General features: G+C 40.3%; 1 protein-coding gene across 5 annotated transcripts; it reads left to right on the top strand.

Annotated features, from left to right (window-relative positions):
• Positions 1-556: 556 nt before the first annotated feature.
• Positions 557-13731, top strand: GNG4 (G protein subunit gamma 4). 5 transcript variants are annotated; one of them, XM_063390448.1, is made up of 3 exons: positions 557-688; positions 7017-7122; positions 13423-13731. In XM_063390448.1, exons 2-3 carry the CDS (start codon positions 7027-7029, stop codon positions 13549-13551), a joined length of 225 nt encoding a protein of 74 aa, XP_063246518.1. In that variant the 5' UTR covers positions 557-688; positions 7017-7026; the 3' UTR covers positions 13552-13731. The 5 variants fall into 5 exon arrangements, with proteins under 5 accessions (XP_063246518.1, XP_063246515.1, XP_063246516.1 ...); XM_063390445.1 differs by lacking the exon at positions 557-688 and adding an exon at positions 6722-6874; XM_063390446.1 differs by lacking the exon at positions 557-688 and adding an exon at positions 6723-6843.
• The last annotated feature ends 2934 nt before the right edge of the window (positions 13732-16665 follow it).

A 16665-nucleotide genomic window follows, 5' to 3' on the forward strand; every position in this document is an offset into this window, starting at 1 on the left:
GCCAGGGGAGGTTCAGTTTCTACAGTCGGAGGAATTTCTTCACATAAAGGGTGATTGAACTTTGGAATGCACTGCCCAGGGAGGTGCTGGAGTCACTGTCCACGGATGTGTTTAAGGAAAGGCTGGTATGGCACTTATCGCCATGGTCTAGTTGAGAGTGTGGTGTTCGATCAAAGGCTGGACTCGATGATCTCAGAGGTCTTTTCCAACCGAATTGATTTTATTTCTGTGATCTGTGATTCTGCTTGAGAACACCTGGATGATCTCTTGGTCCCTAGCGCCTGCCGGAGCCGGCTGCGGCAGGAATCAGGAGGGCCAGAGGCGGGCGGAGCGTGAGGGCGCTGGCAGGGGCCGCCCCGCCCCCGCCGCGCCTGTGCCCCCGCCGGCCGCCCGCGGCCTGCGCCGTGAGGGAGGGGCGGCGGGAGGAGTGCCCGGGCCCGGGCGGGGCGCCCAGCGCAGGGCGGGCCGGGGTTCCCGCGCGGGGCTTTCGCCGTCGGCGCTGGTGTCCTGGGAATCCCTTGGCCGCTCCGCCCGGCACGCCGGTGGTCCCTGGGCTGCTGCGGCTGGAGGAGCGCCGGCGGCGGCCGGAGTTTCCCCTCACCCGCGGGGGTCGGCGGAGGGCTGTGCGCTCCGCTGTCGCCGGCAGCGGCGGGAGCAGCCTTCTCCGGAGAAGCCGCCCCGAGCCCAGGTATCCCGCGGGCGGCGGGGAGGGGGTCTCTGCCCGGCGTGCTCCTTCCTCCGTCAGCTGCCCGCGGCGAAGGCTCAAGGGAGCGGCCGCTCTGCCGCTGCTGGCTCCCGCTGACGGAGGAATAACTCCCGCTGCCCGGCTGCTGCTGGCCGGAATCGCTGGTGTGTGGTGCCGGAGCTGCTGCACAGCAGAGCCATTAGGGCAGTGCAGCGAGAGAGAAAACTCGGAATAACAACTTGGAAAACGCTGCTGCCCTGCAGGTGATGCAGTGCCGAGCTGCCCGGAGGCGCTCTCCCTACCTTGTAGGCTACAATTCTGTTCAAACCCCTTTTAAGCGCGGTCCAGGTGGAATAATCAAAATTCCCTGTGTATTTCTTTGAAAGCTCACAGCTATCTTTTAAAATTAGCCAAAGAGGTAAAACAGTATCGAGTAATAATCTTTCTGCCTCAGACTTTCCAAATCTATGATGGTTTGCTGGGCTAGATGCTGGCATAACCTGGATGCTGATGATAAATAATATTGCACGAAAAGATTGTCCTTGGGAAATACCACATTAGTTCAGCCATTGTTTCCTTTGATTTTTTAATGGTGAGAAGCAAGATGATATTTTTGAGTAAAAATTTGGGTATGGTGGCAAGAATTTGTGGAACTTGACAATTGCCTGGATATTTTAGACGACAACTGGAGTTTTGCTGATTTGCAGTTACACGAGGAGAAGTTATTTTCAAAGTCACCACGTTTATGGTATGAAAATTGATTTATTTTCTTATCGTGAACAATAGTTCTTGCTTTCAATCTAATAATTTCTGCTTGTACTCCTGAGCTTCTCCTTACGAGATGGAGTGAAAAGCTATAGAAATTCTCTTGTATTTCTTTGTGCAGCCACAAGATAGAGAAAGAAAAGGATTCCTTACCCTCCCTCTCTCTTTACAGAGCTACGTCAGTTGCTGTAAATCTTAGAGTAAGAACTGAGATAGCAGGAGAAGTTGGGTTTATTTCCATTTCCACTTCCACTTCCATTCCTTCCCCCCCCCACTTTTTTTTTTTTTTCCCTTTTAATCTTTTTGGTATACCGGTTTGGCATGGAAGAGCTGTGAGGCTGTAATTTTTGCTGTTTATGTTCCTGCAAGTGGATAATGAAATGTGACGATCTTTCCTAAATTTAGGATGTAATTTGCAGGTCATTATCCAGGGATGATTCCCCCTAATGTCCCTGGGACTCAGTTGAATGATGGGGTTAACTTTCCTATTGGGCTGTGTGGTCCAAGAAGTACAGAGCTTGTGTGGGAGGTGTTCTTTGGAGCTGTCACCACAGGTTTTCTAATCTAGTAATTTCAGGTCCATCACTTTAGATTAAGGCAGCAATTTGTTTTAGGGCTTTTTAGATGGAATTCTAAAGGTTACTTTTATAGTATGGCATTTTAAGATTGTACTTGGAGCTAGAGAGGGGGAATTGTAGCTTTTCATCCCTGTTACTTGTAGAAATCCATCCCAAAGAGCTTGAAAATTCAACTTTGTTTCTGTGTTACCCAGTACTTTTTCTGCATTTTACTAACAAGTATTTATAATGTTTAGTAAGCGAAGGTTGCATTCCTTACCCCAATGCAGCATCAAGCTATACCTGCAAATATTTATGCAGCTCTCTGAATTATCATAAGATAAATTTGCCTTTGAACTGCTGTTGGGTACTATCATCCATTGTAAAAACAAAAAAAGGAAAAGCTTCTCTTCACAAGCATTTTTAGGAGCCTGGGAAATGAAGAACTTCAGCACACATGAGCTACGTGCACCCAGAAAAGGATGAAGTAAGGTAAACAAAACATCACGCCAGAAAATGCAGCTGGCTGCGAGGCTGTCGATGCTTTCAGGCGTGGTGCTTCAGGAAAGGGCTCTCTGGTGTGGGGTGCCTGTCAGCAGAAACTGGTTGGCTCAAAAAGGCCGTGGGGCTGCTGTCACTGTTCTTTGTTAGCACGGTCGGTGTTCCCCTAACAGAAAAGAATCAATAGAGACCAGGTCAATGAACTCGGTGTGCTGCAGAGAAATACACTGGAAAAGTGAGCTCCTGTATCATCCAGCTCTGCTGGCTGCAGCAGTAACATGTAGGCTGCATGTAGGCTGCTCCTTAGCACAGTTACTGTAACTACAGTGATTATCAGGACCTGTGTGCGCCTGTACTGATACAACGGACAAACAGCCAGCAATGAGCAAACCCAGCTGGGAATTTCTGGTTCAAGGGGTTTTAGGTCATTCAAACGATGGGGAGAAGTTACTCCTTTTAAACATCAAAAGCAATGTGGCCAGCAGGTCAAGGGAGATGACTCTGCCCCTCTGCTCAGCCCTGGTGACACCCCACACTGCATCCAGCTCTGGGGTCCCCAGCACGGGAGGACATTGACCTGTTGGAGCGAGTCCAGGGAGGGACACCAGGATATCAAGGGGCTGGAGCACCTCTCCTATGAGAAATATCTGAAAGAGTTGGAATTGCTCATCCCAGAGCAGCAAAGGCTCCGAGGAGACCTTATTGCAGCTTTTCAGTAATAAAAAGAGGCTTAAAAGATTAAAAGAAAGGCTGGAACAGAATTTTTAGCAGGGCCAGTTGTGAAAGGACAAAGGGTAATGCTTTTAAACTAAAAGAGGGTTGATTCAGATTGGATATAAGGAAAAAAAATTACAGTGAGTGTGGTGAAACACTGTATCAGGTTGCCCAGAGAAGTGATGGATGCCCCATCCCTGGAAATGTTCCAGGTCAGCTTGGATAGGGCACTGAGCACTATTGTTAGAGTAGGAGATGTTCCTGCTCATTGCAGGAGCCTTGAACCAGGTGATCTTTAAAGGTGCCTTCCAACATAAACCATTCCATGATCCTGTAGACTGCTCACCCAGGTACAATATAAAGATAAATGTGCCTTCCTGTGGGACTAAAGGCCTAGAGAATACTCGGACAGTTCAAGAGGAGTCATCTCAGGAGAGAGGATCAGATCCACTTGTCCGGCTGCAGCCTCAGACGAAACATCCTGTGAGAGGGTGTTTGAAGGAGAGGCTTCCTCGCATTCCAAGGGATGGGTGTGTAATAGATTCTCTGGTAATTAAAATTTCTGTTCTCTCCAGAGCTTTATTTCTAAGTAACAATTTTATTTCATTAATAAATATTAAGCTTAAGATTACTATCATAGGTCCTAAGGAGAACAGAATCAAGTGTCATACAAAGCTTTGTCTGGAACAAGGACCTTTATCACAGCCTGGTTTGAAAGTGAGTACAATTCTCACTGTCAACATCACACCATATTTAATAGGGCCTTAAATAATGCACAGATATGTATTGCATTTGCAGAGAGTGAGAGAAGGTAGAGGTATATGTAGCTTGGTATGTGAGAAGAAGTCAGTCTCACAGAGTTATGGAACCAGACCTGTCTGTAAAAAAATTGAAATTAAAAACTTCAATGGATGCTAAACACTTTCAGAAATATAGTAGTTAAATATTTAAATGCATGTAAAGGCCAAGGTTGGAACAGGATTTGGAACAGAACAAATGTTTGTGCTTCAGAGTATAAACAAACCTCTTGCTGGGGATAAGTGGTAATTTTCTCCAGTGTCTGAAATGCCTAGTGCCAGACTTTTCTTGGTTTTAAAGTTCTTTTTTTTATGAAGCCTCGTATTCCAGTTATTTTCTTATACTGTGAAAAGCTTTAGTAGGCAAGATACATATTTTGTTTTTAAACATTTTCCTATTTGGTGTTTCAGATTATAGGTAAGGTTATAGTGTCTTTGTGGCATTGCTTTAGAAACATGGTTTGAATTTTTAGAAGTGTTTTTATGCCTAATAGCCATTTCAAAATTCAACTATGGATTTAACTCAATCCTTATTCTTTAAGTGCTTAAACACTGGCTAGAAGTAATATGAACAGTGTTCTTGCCAACTTTGTTGTAGCCAGTGACAGTTCAAATTGTCTAACTCTAATGTTTATAGCTTTTACAGTATGAGTGAATGTTTTGCCAGAAAAGCTTGGGAGATCTGGAATTCTCTGGACTATTCAAGGAGTTGCAGTTGCTTAATTCAGTTTAACTTAAATGTATGTGGCAAATGTAGAAAGGCCTCTGACTTGATTTAGCTTTGACTTTTTTGACTTTGTGATCATTAGCAAGGTAGATGTGGAGATGATAATATTTAAATGATTCACTCTTGTGGGGGTATCATTTTGTAAACAAAGCTAAACATGTTTATTCTCATTTTTATGGATAGGTTGATACTTAAAAGTGAGGGGGTTGAGTCAAACAAGAAGTCCAGAGATGAGCTGTAATTCAGAACCTTCTCCTTTAGTGACTGTCTTGTATCCTTTCTGCTGTTTGGCTTTCCACTGCAAGTTAAAACACGTCTCAAAATTGATCGGAGGCTGTGGCTTCGTTGTGGATTTTCATACAGTACAAGGCATTTTATGCAAAGCCAGTTCCTCCACATGTATTCAGTCCTGTGCCTTATGAGGAATATGAGTTAAAAATTGTAAACAAAGATGAAGACAAAGAACCTGCTGTGTTCTGACATGATTTTATTTCATCAGAGCACGCAAGGGGGAAACTTGTGTTCCATTCCAATGACACATGTATATGCAGAAAATCTGTTCTTTGTCTTGGCATATGTTAAAGTTCTTGTTTTGTTTGGCACAGTTAATATATTTTAAAGTAGCATTTCCTGCCTTGACTTATATAGACCTGAAAGAAAAAGATTCTATTGTTTCTTCAAATTAGTGTTGAGCATGGCGCATCATGGCGTTTGTATTTCACCATCCTGTATAACAGCACAGGTTACTGATTTTTAGAAACAGTCTGTTTCATACCAGGCTGTGAGAAGAAACAACTGTCTTTGCCTTGTCTCTGAGCATTTGTGTTTTGCAAAATCAAAGTAGTTCAAAAATTATTCCTCCATTCTTTCTGTACTATGGATTGTGTACTTCTCCTGAGTCTAACCAGGGACATTGTACGTACAGGGTTTTTTACAAGAGCATTTCCAGTGTCCTACTTTATTCCCTGTTTGTATCTTACACCCCAGTGACTGGATCAGGTAAGCTATCAAGGTTCAAGAAGGGAACTTTGTGTGGTTCTAGGTGTTTGCTTCTTATCCAGAAATAAGCTGGAAGTATTCATTTTGAAAGGCCTGAGCCTAAAACTGCCTTGGTAGCAGTGCAAAATGCCTCCTTGTGTGTGTTTTCCTCTTGTGTCCCGTCTGCCTCTCACACCCTGTGTCCTTTGCATTTTGCTGAACTTTGTATTGGTTTCTGAGGCTTGGTGCCAGCCTAATCTGGCTTCAGGTGGCACTTGGGAGAAGGACCACAGGGGAATGTTGCCTGATTGAAACCTCATCATCCAGTCTTACTAGGTAGTACAACTAGTCTGGGACCTGTCTAGGTCATCTGTATCCCATCACCTTTCCATGTGGCCTTAGTCCAGCCTCCAGTGACTTCAAAATAGTGACTGTTCCTCGTGCTGGGCCAGCACAAGGGGGTCTAACATGCAGACCACCTCTGGCATGAATATTGTGAGTTAGTCAAGGTCTGAATGTGGATGTCTTGACTCATTTGGGAACAGTGCTGAGAACTGCTGGATATTGAGCTGATTTACTCTTAATCCCTCAGGGAGTAGCAATGCAACAGAACCAAACGCTGACATACCTAGATGTCCCTTCCCAAGAGCTGCAGACCTCTTAAAAAAGAAAGCATTCCTATCCTGCAGAGCATACTGTACTGGGTTTAGTCATCTTTAGACTTTGCTGGGGTGTCTAAGCAAAATGTTGGAAACCACTGCATTATTTCTTCTTAATCTGTTATGTCATTTCTAAACTTCTTTTATGGATAGTCAGAACTCTGACTCGTTCTCTGTCTTACAGTTTCTCTCTGATGCTCGGTGAGAGCAGAGTGGCATTCATTTCCACTGCACACATTTCGGAGCTTGTTTTGGTGTTTCTAGGTGTAACTGGGGCGTGGAGCCCAACTGTGCAATGCCTGCAAGGTCTATTTGTGAACAGCTGTTCTGTGTTGGCAACAAGAACCAGGGCAACCATTTTCACACTGAAGTCATGGTCATGTGCTCTGCATTTGTATGTCATTTGCAGGGTGCAGGCAGAATGCTGACTACTGAGGATGCAAATATGTAATGCAATAAGGTGCCATGGAGCAAGAGAACAGAAATAAATGGTGTCTGCTTTGTATTCATGACCAACAACCTGCCAGTGTTGATGTGGTGGGCGAGGGTTGGTTAGAGTTCAGATAACTGTCCTCTCAGGGATTGCTGCGTTTGCATTTGTTCTTTAAATGGTCTCAACTTCGTCTCTTCCAGGAAAAACAAAATGAAGGAACTAGTGTCAAACAGTACAACCAGTATTTCTCAAGCCAGGAAAGCTGTGGAGCAGTTAAAAATGGAAGCATACATGGATAGAATGAAGGTAAACTTGGACTTATTGTTGATATTTTGAATTCACTGAGTAGTTTGTGGAACAGCATGCCTTTAATAATGAAGAAATCAAGAATCTATGTTGAGCAATAAAACAATGTTCAGTACTGTGAGTGAGTTACATACTGACTGGTGGGTTCTAGTGAAGCAATTTCCAAAGCCTGGCTTCAAGTCTGCTTCTATGTGAGTGTCAGTTACATTTGTCAAAAGTAGTATTTTGTGAAATACTTTAAATCAGCTGGTGGATGCACAGGTGCTCTTCTTCGTCACCTGTAGCTAAATTTAAGTGCAGCTCTGGTTTCTTGGTTTTTCTCCTTTAAGAATTGGAATAAGTCTTTAAGATATTGCAAAATTTTTGAATAATGATGAGACAAGATGAATTGCTTTGCTTTGTCTTGTTTTAGTGCAGATGTCATTGCACAAAAAATGTGTATGATTGCACTGTGCAGTTATGATTCGTCACACTTGATAACATGTATGTGAAGATTTGGCTTCATCATGCCTCTAAACACATGTGGATTAAATATTATTGTTAAAGGCACTATTAAAAAGAGGTTTTCAGGTTTTTTAATCAAAAAATCCTGTGGATTATTCTTGCATGTCTTTCTGCTTTCCACTAGGCTAAAATTTTGTGAAATATCAAGCACCTAGAAGCTAATAATGCCACAGAACTTTTTAAGAAAGCAATGCCCATTTTTTTTGCTCTCTGATTCTGAAAATAGGGAATAAGTATTTTGATTAAAAAATCCAGTCTCTAAAAGGAAGAAGTTTTTAGTGTTTCCATCCTTAAACAGTAATGCATTAAAATTGCCCAGTTCTCTGCAAACAACTGTAACTGAGATTATCAAGTCAGTAGGACAATTTAGAAATGTTGTACATTAAAATCTTCATGTAGTCTTAATGCAGTCTGTTTGTCCATCTATCCTGTGTGCTGCATGTAGTCAGCATGGGGATGGTAGTACATATTTATGATTTTTAAGATAGTCTCAGATCACTAAGTCACCAGCAAGAAAAGTAGTATTTATAATTCAGAAATATTAGCGCAATTCATGAGTGGTCAGTCTTGCTCATATGAAAAAAGAAATTTAAATCACTCTGTTTTGTGGCAGTTTTTAGCAATGTCTTGCAAGACCATTGAATTTGCAGAAGTAGTTTCTCTATTTCACAGTGTGTCACACATTCATCACATCAGCTCTTCACAGGGACAGGTGTTTGCTTCCTGCAGTAAAAGCAGGTCTGCCTTGGTTAGTCCCAACTCAGGTCCTATTGCAGCTTCATGGATAGAACTGACAAGGGAGGGTGTAGGTGGCAGAGGAAGGGGTTGGAAAAGGATGGCCCAGTTTATTGACATTTGAAGTAGTTGATACTTAGTAGTTTGTCTTAAACTTGTTCCCATATATAGAGTGGGAACTGTACGTCCCACATCATTAGGTCAGTTATGCAAATGGCTTCCTCAGTTAGGTGTATAACATTCTTTAGTGTATATGCAAGAAAGACAGGTTATTTTTATAGCCAGTTTAATTAAAAACCTCACAGTTATTAGCAAATGTGTCAGATCTAAAAACAGGTAGATTGAAAGTGTGATTATTTCACCTTTTAAAACAGCCTGGGACCAAAAACACACCAAAGAAAATCTGACATGTTTCAGAATTATGAGGGTACCTATCCTAACATAAAACAAATATAACTTTTTGAAATGCCTTGATTTCTAGAATTTCTTTGAACAAGAGTATGAAGGATTGTGAGAAGTGGTTGTTTGGCTTTTTATTCCTTCAAAATCTGCTTGGCTTTTTTAATCTTGAATCAGTGAAGTGTTTCAGCACAGCCAAATTTTACCAAGAGACTTCCCAGTGGTTTCAACAGGAGATTTTAAGTTCTCAAATCATCACTGTAAAGGCAGATAAATGAACTTACTTAATTTTTTTTGCTGGTGTTTTGCATCTGATTAAACTAGTTAGACATCTAACAAAAGATCAGGGCTTTCCAAATAATTTAATTAAACATTCTTCTGCAAATAGCTATAGCCAAGTTGTTATTGCCACAGTAGGCAAGACCACATTGCTAACATTGAAGAGGTGTCTGTGTTATTAACTGGGGAAATCAGGAGTTCCAGTTTATTTTTCTACTACAGAGGCACTTTGTTTTTCATGCACAGCAGCTGCTGTAACCAGCAAGAGTTGGGTCTGCTCAATTAAAGTGTTGTAGTTAGAAGGACATTGATAGTTGCAGACTCCCCACTGTGTTTTGGATTTTTCAACTAATTTAAGAAGTCCTAGTAAGTCCTCTAGCCAGTCAGAGCAGCAAAGCAGTGCTGTGTCCTGAGGTTCCACAAAAACAACTCACTGCTGAGGTGTGAAAGAAACTGAAAAACTCAAAAGAGGAGGATGGAGTTCTTGGTATATTGATCAGTAGTTGCAAGGAGGATTACTGTGGGGGCTTTTTGCAAACTGTAGGAATCCCAGAAGGATTATAACTGAACCTGCCTTACCTGGCAAAGGAACAGCTGGAGTTACAATGGAGAAGTAAGTAGGAAGCTGGGAATGCAGATTCCAAGCTAGGAAACACCAAAGGAAATCAGATGAACAGTGGCCTTGTGACTAGTAGAATAATGTGTCTTCTAAAGATGCTAGCAGTAAAATTGAGAAAGCAAAGTTAGCATTGGTGCTTACCAGAGTTGTCCTCAGACTAAAGCACTACTTAATCTTCTCTTTGCAACCAGAAAAGCAAAAGTGCTCTGACATTTAAGACCCTTGGCATATCAGTTATCATTCCATTTTCTTTTTCCTTAGGAAGATAGAAAGTATTCCTAACTGGTCTGAATAGTGTTGGGAGATGAACGGTGAGAATGCCAATAAATGTGTGTGAATCTCTTTGTTTTGGATGTAAAGGATAAGCAGAGTGGGTGTTGTAGCAAGGGTGGTAATTAGTCACAATCCATGACAAGGCAGAAGACATTGTAATTGCAGCATTTTGCCCTGTCGCTGAAGCTTGTAATTATTAGTGCAGCTAACAGGATGTTCTAACTCTGGCAGTTTTTATCACCTCTGCTATTCTGAAATATAATGGTAAAATTTCACAGTCCTCCTGAGACTAATTCTTTAAAACATCAGGGTTGAGTGTTTTGTTGGATTTTTCCCCCCTTTTGTTAATTTGATAACCAGATGTGGTTTTTGCTACAGAGAGTAAAAGCAATTCTACAAAATGTGAGATTGGTGTGATACCTATATATTCCATCTCTTCTAATCCACACACCTTAAAAGATTTTTTAAAAATTAAATGTTAACTTTCTGATAGAATTCATCAATCAAACTGGAGTCTGATTTTTTCATGAGCCACTTCTGCAATATGTATAAATTACTTTAAATTTGCAGACCAAGCCATATTGCATAGGAAAGCTGACATGATAAATGTGTTAGCTTCATTTGAATATTCAAATCACAGGCATTTATTTGAATTCTTAGGAAAAGCTATCTTGAAGCTGTCCAGCAAAGTTTGGCTACAAATAACCCCAAAGGGGAGTAAAAGCTACGATGGAGGGGGCTCCATGTAACTCCTTCCATGGCACAAGGGGACAATCAGCACATCCATACGTGTGGCACAGCCTGCGGCCCCGGCCCCGGGGCACCCCTGGGTGCTGCCCGTGCCAAAGCAGCCATCCCTGCTTGGTGCCATGCTCAGTGCACAGGCCTTCCACCACTGCTCTCCCCAGTAATGACACTGAGCAGGGAACCTGCTGGAGGCAATATTGTGCTTTGCTGGGCTTTGGGCCACACGTCTCACTTGGCCAACGCTGCTCACAGCCGCAGGGACTCGTGTTTTCATTGCTCCTGGACTGTGATCAGCTCATTGAACTCCCTGCTGGGAGTGGTCATTATTCCACTGTGCAGGCCTAAGTTACTCTACTTGTGGTGAAAAAATGGTTATAATTCACTTCTATGACTATTTGTAATCCCGGTGGGAGGAGTTTTCCTCTCAAAACCTTTTATTTGTTTAAAGGATGAAAATATATGGCCTAGCACAGGTTTAGTTTGTGACAATGATCACGTTCCTCAGTTTCTTGTTGCAGGTTTGTTTTTAAATACATTTTACTATGGTTTGTTTAAAAGCAAACTAAAATGTGACTTAAACACGATGACATTGAAGGAAGGGTTTCTCTTCACAAGAAGAGGTGATAGGGCATTGGAGTGGGGTGCCCAGGGAGGTGGTGGAGTTGCTGTCCCTAGAGTTAAAAAAAGACTGGATGTGGCACCAAGTGCCATGGTCTAGTTGACAAGGTGGTGTTAGGTCAAAGGCTGATAATTTGAAAGGTCTTTTCCAACCCAGGTGATTCTGTGCATGTGTTACTCTGCTTCACAACTTTCCTACGGGACAGCATTACAGGACAAGTTAGATACAAAAATGTATGTTGAGCTTTTTCTAGTGAAACACTTTTTTTTTTTTTTTTTTTTTTTTTTTTTTTTTTTTTTTTTGTTATATCATATCAAAGCATAGCAATACGTAGAGAAACAGGAAATTATATTATGGGGTTTGTCCCTTCTAAGAATGAGCTCTGAAACTACTTCTCTTCCATTGAATGAAAAGCAATATACTTGGGCTAATGTTGCTTATCCATGCATGGAACAAACAAGATCATCACAGGGAAATCATTACAATCCTTTGTACTTTGAGGTCTGTAACTTTCCACATTTTTTTAACCTGCTTCTTTCTTGAGAAGCACTGGTCCTTGTGAAACTCTCTTCTGATTTGTTCAGTTTTCTGTTTCACCTGTGCCCAGCAGCCTTCTGTTCACATGTAATGTCTCTGCCACCCTTATGTCTTACAGGCCAATTCAAAGACAAACTAATTTTAAATAACCTTAACACTCTTATTTCCTCCATTAGGGGGATAGTCCATACTGGAGTGCCAATCACAGATTCTCTATAGGTTTATGCATGCTACAAAAGCATTCAGAAATCGAAAATAAAGAAATAAAGAGACCGTAACTGTCTTCAAAAGTTCATTTAAATTTCATGCAAATTGTGATTCATACCCATTGACTTCATAGGTCTAATGTGAAGCCTACTATGGGCTGGGTTCATGTCAAAGCAAGCAGGGTGTGGGGAAGCTTAAAGCTAACACTGATGACACATCTGCTAGAAAAAATACCAGAAATGTGATTTGTTTTTTCTCTTCACTCTAGTTGTGCAAACATGCTGATCTCGGTGTTTGACAGGGGACAAGCTTCATGGTGCTCAGAGAAAAGACTTCTTTGTAAAGACTCCAGAATTCATTTTCTCAACTATCAGAATATTGAAAACCCAATAATTCACCAAAACGAAGAGATACAGATAGCTGTGAATATCTTACTGACTGAGCAGAACAAAAAAAAATTGTATATACTTTCTAAATTCCTGAAAAAATAAATGAGTCACTATGGCCTACTGCCACCAATCATCTTGTGGCACAAAGCTGCAAAATTTGCAAGGTTTAATATTTCATTTTTCATTTCATGCAAAATAGCTTGCATTGCAAATATTCAACACACTGCTACATTTTTGTATGTATTTGTATTTTTGTAGACTTTCAGTAAGCATAAACTCATGTTCTGAATTTAGAGAATTATTGAGAATTATTTGTTTTAGAAGTATAAAAATATTAAGTTAAAAAATATTAAGGTAGTGCTTAAGTTTAAATGAATGCTGTGAATAAAGAACTACTTATAGTAATTGAATGAGCAGAAGACATTAATCTCACTTCATTGAGAAGAGCAGTATTTAGCTTAAATGAGAGCTATGACACATGGTGTTCAAGTTTTGTTCCCAATTTATTATTTTTTTTTAATCCCATGGTCATGTGCCTAAATAACTTTTTATTTTATAGCCAGAGGATCACAGGGTGGAGAGAGAGGGTGTGTGTGGAAAACCTTAAAAGCAATCAGTTTGAAGTAAGAGCTGAAGCAGGTTTCTCTACAGAAACAGACACTTCAAGGAGAATCCCTATTACTTATAGGTGGTTAACGTATAAATGTTTTAATGACTCTGTGCTGCTGACCTCCTTCTGATGGACAGGAACAGCTTGATGTGGATGATATCAGTTGATACCATCTATGTCACTATGTTAGATAAAATGTATGTAAGGATTACTAGGCCTAGGAAGAGCAGATTGAGAGATATGTCTTATGTTTAAAGGATAAAGCAATCTACTCCCTGTTTTACAATAGCTTCCATTATCATTTGTTCTATGAAAAATATTAATGCAATTCAGATTGGTTTGGAATTGAGTGTTACAGTAGTTCTCTCTTCTCTTCTATTAGGTATCCAAGGCTGCAGCAGATTTATTGGCATATTGTGATGCACACATTGGAGAAGATCCCCTTATTATTCCTGTACCTGCATCTGAAAATCCCTTTAGGGAGAAGAAACTCTTTTGTACTATCCTTTGAGTCAGTTTTCAATTAAAAATGTCATCTGCTAAAACTTGGTAACAGTGTTGCATGCTGTTAGCATTTTCTTCTTCAGATGTCAATACTTACCCCATAACTACAGTATTTTTGTAAGGTGGGGCAAGTTCTGCTAAAAAGCCCCCCTAAAATGAAAAAAAAAAAAAAACCAAAAAACAAAAACCTAAAAATGCAAGGTAATGGTTATCTTTTAGAGCAATGTACAAGTTTAATTTCAGTTCTTCATAAAGTTTCTCTTGGTCCTAATGAAAATATCAAGTACAGTATCAAATTGTAGATATCTTTGCCAGTTATAGATTTTTCTGGGACCTAAATGAGTCATACCAATTCTTGAGGCTACTTTTAATATTCTTATTTTCTTTGGAAGGTGAATTCAATTCAATTGCCTTTACAAATTTCTATCTAAAGAGAATAGTGTACCTTTTCCTCAAGTAGCACTATTTAGGAAAAAATCCCAGTGATTTACAATGTTTAGAGTGATTGGTCTTACACAGTAAGTGGTGTCTATAAATATGTTTTCTGAAGACTGTAAGAAACTTGACTACAACACAATCCTAGTAAAGTGCCATTGTGGCTACGAGCAGAATGAAGATGTATAGTCACGGACCAGGATTGCATCAATAAAACTGTAGAAAAATGTGGTTGCTTGTATCTCATTTTGAATGGTAATGATTTAAATTATTTAGAAAGTAAACTGAACTGTGAAATAAGTGTTCCTGAGTGTTTTAGTGGGGGATGTAAAACTGCTCTGAACAGCACAGGGAGGGGGGAATTAAATTTTCCGAGCAGCCCTCTACATGCTTTTGCCCATGAGAGTAGGAGTTTGTGGGGATGGAGAGTAATGATCAATAAATGTTGTTCTAGGATATGCAGCGAGATCACTGTGCTGTTGACAGCCACTATGTTTGTGTATTTTGTGGCTGCAGATTAGTTAAATTGTCAGCAAGTAATTTCTGGAGGTTCTGGGACGTTTTTTGTTTTGACTTTAAAGTGCAGTGAGAGGAAAAGAATGAGGTGTGAAATAAGACTGCCTTCTTCATGAAGCAAAATTAAGCTCATGCAAGGCACCTGATGGGAGCAACTGTTACTTTACAGACATTTTTTTCTGTTCTTCTCCTTATTAAAAACAATGAAAGCTCTTTTCCAGTCTGGTGCATTAGGACAGTTGTCTCACTGCAGTACCTGATAAGTCCAGTGTATCAGCTAGCCCCATAAAGCAGGAGACAATTTTGTTGGAGAACTGCACCAGTATGAGCTGAGACTCGGAACAGCCACCCATAACACATCAAGCTTCCTCCCTTCCTCTGCACAAACTTGTATCCCATAAACAAATACCTGCAAGGCCTAAAACTAGCTGAGAATTGAGGGCCTTGGGATATTAAATGCTGAATTTAGATGCTGAAAAGGGCTGCTTGGTGAACAAAGCCATTTCCCCCAAAGTGCATGTCCCTTCTCCAGCTTATTTTTAGCAATTTCCATCGATGTCTGTTGTGCTGTTTTGTGTGGTGGAAATACAAGAGGTCTGCGTTGGACAGGGTTTGTTTTCCTTGCCATTCAAGTTGCATAATGAGCCTCACCCACTGTGTTCAGCTCCTAGTCTGGCACACGAGACAGGGGGCTTTGGATGGTGCTTCTGCTGCTGGCAGAACTCATCACATGTCTCTCATGAAATATTATTGTAAAAACCCCCTACACAACCTTATTCCTTTTAACCAATAGGCTTTTGGGATGTCTTTCATTCAAAGATGTGGTTTTTGAACTGGGCAGTACTGAAGACATCAGTATCTTAGCAGGCTTGACATAACTATGCTGAAAAACATTCAAGTGTCTTGAACAGGTTTTATTTTTGGAATGCTGATCCTTGGTTCCTATTTCAAAGTTTTCAGCCTAAGAATACCATTCCTAACTTTTAACAAGAACATTTCTTAATGTATGATGTGTTTTTATTTGGGGGGTAGAGAAATAGGGTTGAGCTAACTGAGTAGCTATTTTATTGACAATGAAATAAAAAAAGGCTTTCTGAAAATATTTATTAAAAAAGAGCAACAAAATGCTTAATAAGGTTCTTTAGGGAATCCTTCCTACAGTGTACATGATTTGGTAACTGCTCTGATCACCATGGCAACATTTTCATTTGTCCTTCCGCATGTATGGTTTTAACTGGAACAGCATGGGAGGAGAATATAGGGCATACAGCTTTATTCTCAAAGGCTTTGTAACAACTTGCATTTGTGTCTCATCATTAACTTTCCCATCTAAAATAACAAAATTGCCACAGCTTATTACAGTATTGCAAACAGCTTGCTTTCTGTTTCCAATTGGGGTTAGTGTCTGACATGCTGAGATTGAAACATTTCAGGGCTTTTGAGTGTCTCTGGTTATAAGAGCTGCATTTACAAAAAATCCATAATTATTACTCACAAGAGGGGAAATGTCATTCTTTTGATCTTCAGGTTTTTCTCCAAAACTTTTCTTCAAGGGGTTGTGAATGTGTTGGAGTTATGTTTTAAGTAGCTGGCTCCCATGTTTGTGGTTTCTTTCATAAATTCATAAATTCCATTAGGTTAAAAAAACCCCCAAAATGTATCTATTAAAATGATTTCATGCTTCTAATTTTAAAAAAGGAAATACATGGGATATCACAAAGTACATATTTATATGCACACATATGACATATAGCAGATGTCTATAATGTGTTTGAAGAGGTTAAACTGTAGAAGCATAATTTCTTACTGGAAAACAGAACATCATTCTTTAATATCCTCAGGCCTTATTTACCAGTTCCTTGAATGAAGATATATTACTGGCAAATTAGTAATTTGAAGGGGAAGAGGGTGAGGTGAACTTGGAAGATCAGTACTTCAAATAAAATTGTAACAGCTTTGGATTGCATACATATATGTTACTTTCCTTAAGAATACCATCCAAAAATTGAATCTCTGAAAGAGAATGGCATCATATGGTTCACTTTTTTTAATGCCAGCTTGATCCACAAATCAACATTTAAAAGAACATATTTTCTTCCAATCCCAGCAAACCATAAAATGTCTTTGTCATTATTATATTTTGTGTGCTTTGGCCTTTGGGGCAGTTGGG

This window comes from Prinia subflava, chromosome 2, assembly GCF_021018805.1.
Source record: "Prinia subflava isolate CZ2003 ecotype Zambia chromosome 2, Cam_Psub_1.2, whole genome shotgun sequence".
Taxonomy (NCBI): Eukaryota; Metazoa; Chordata; class Aves; order Passeriformes; family Cisticolidae; genus Prinia; species Prinia subflava.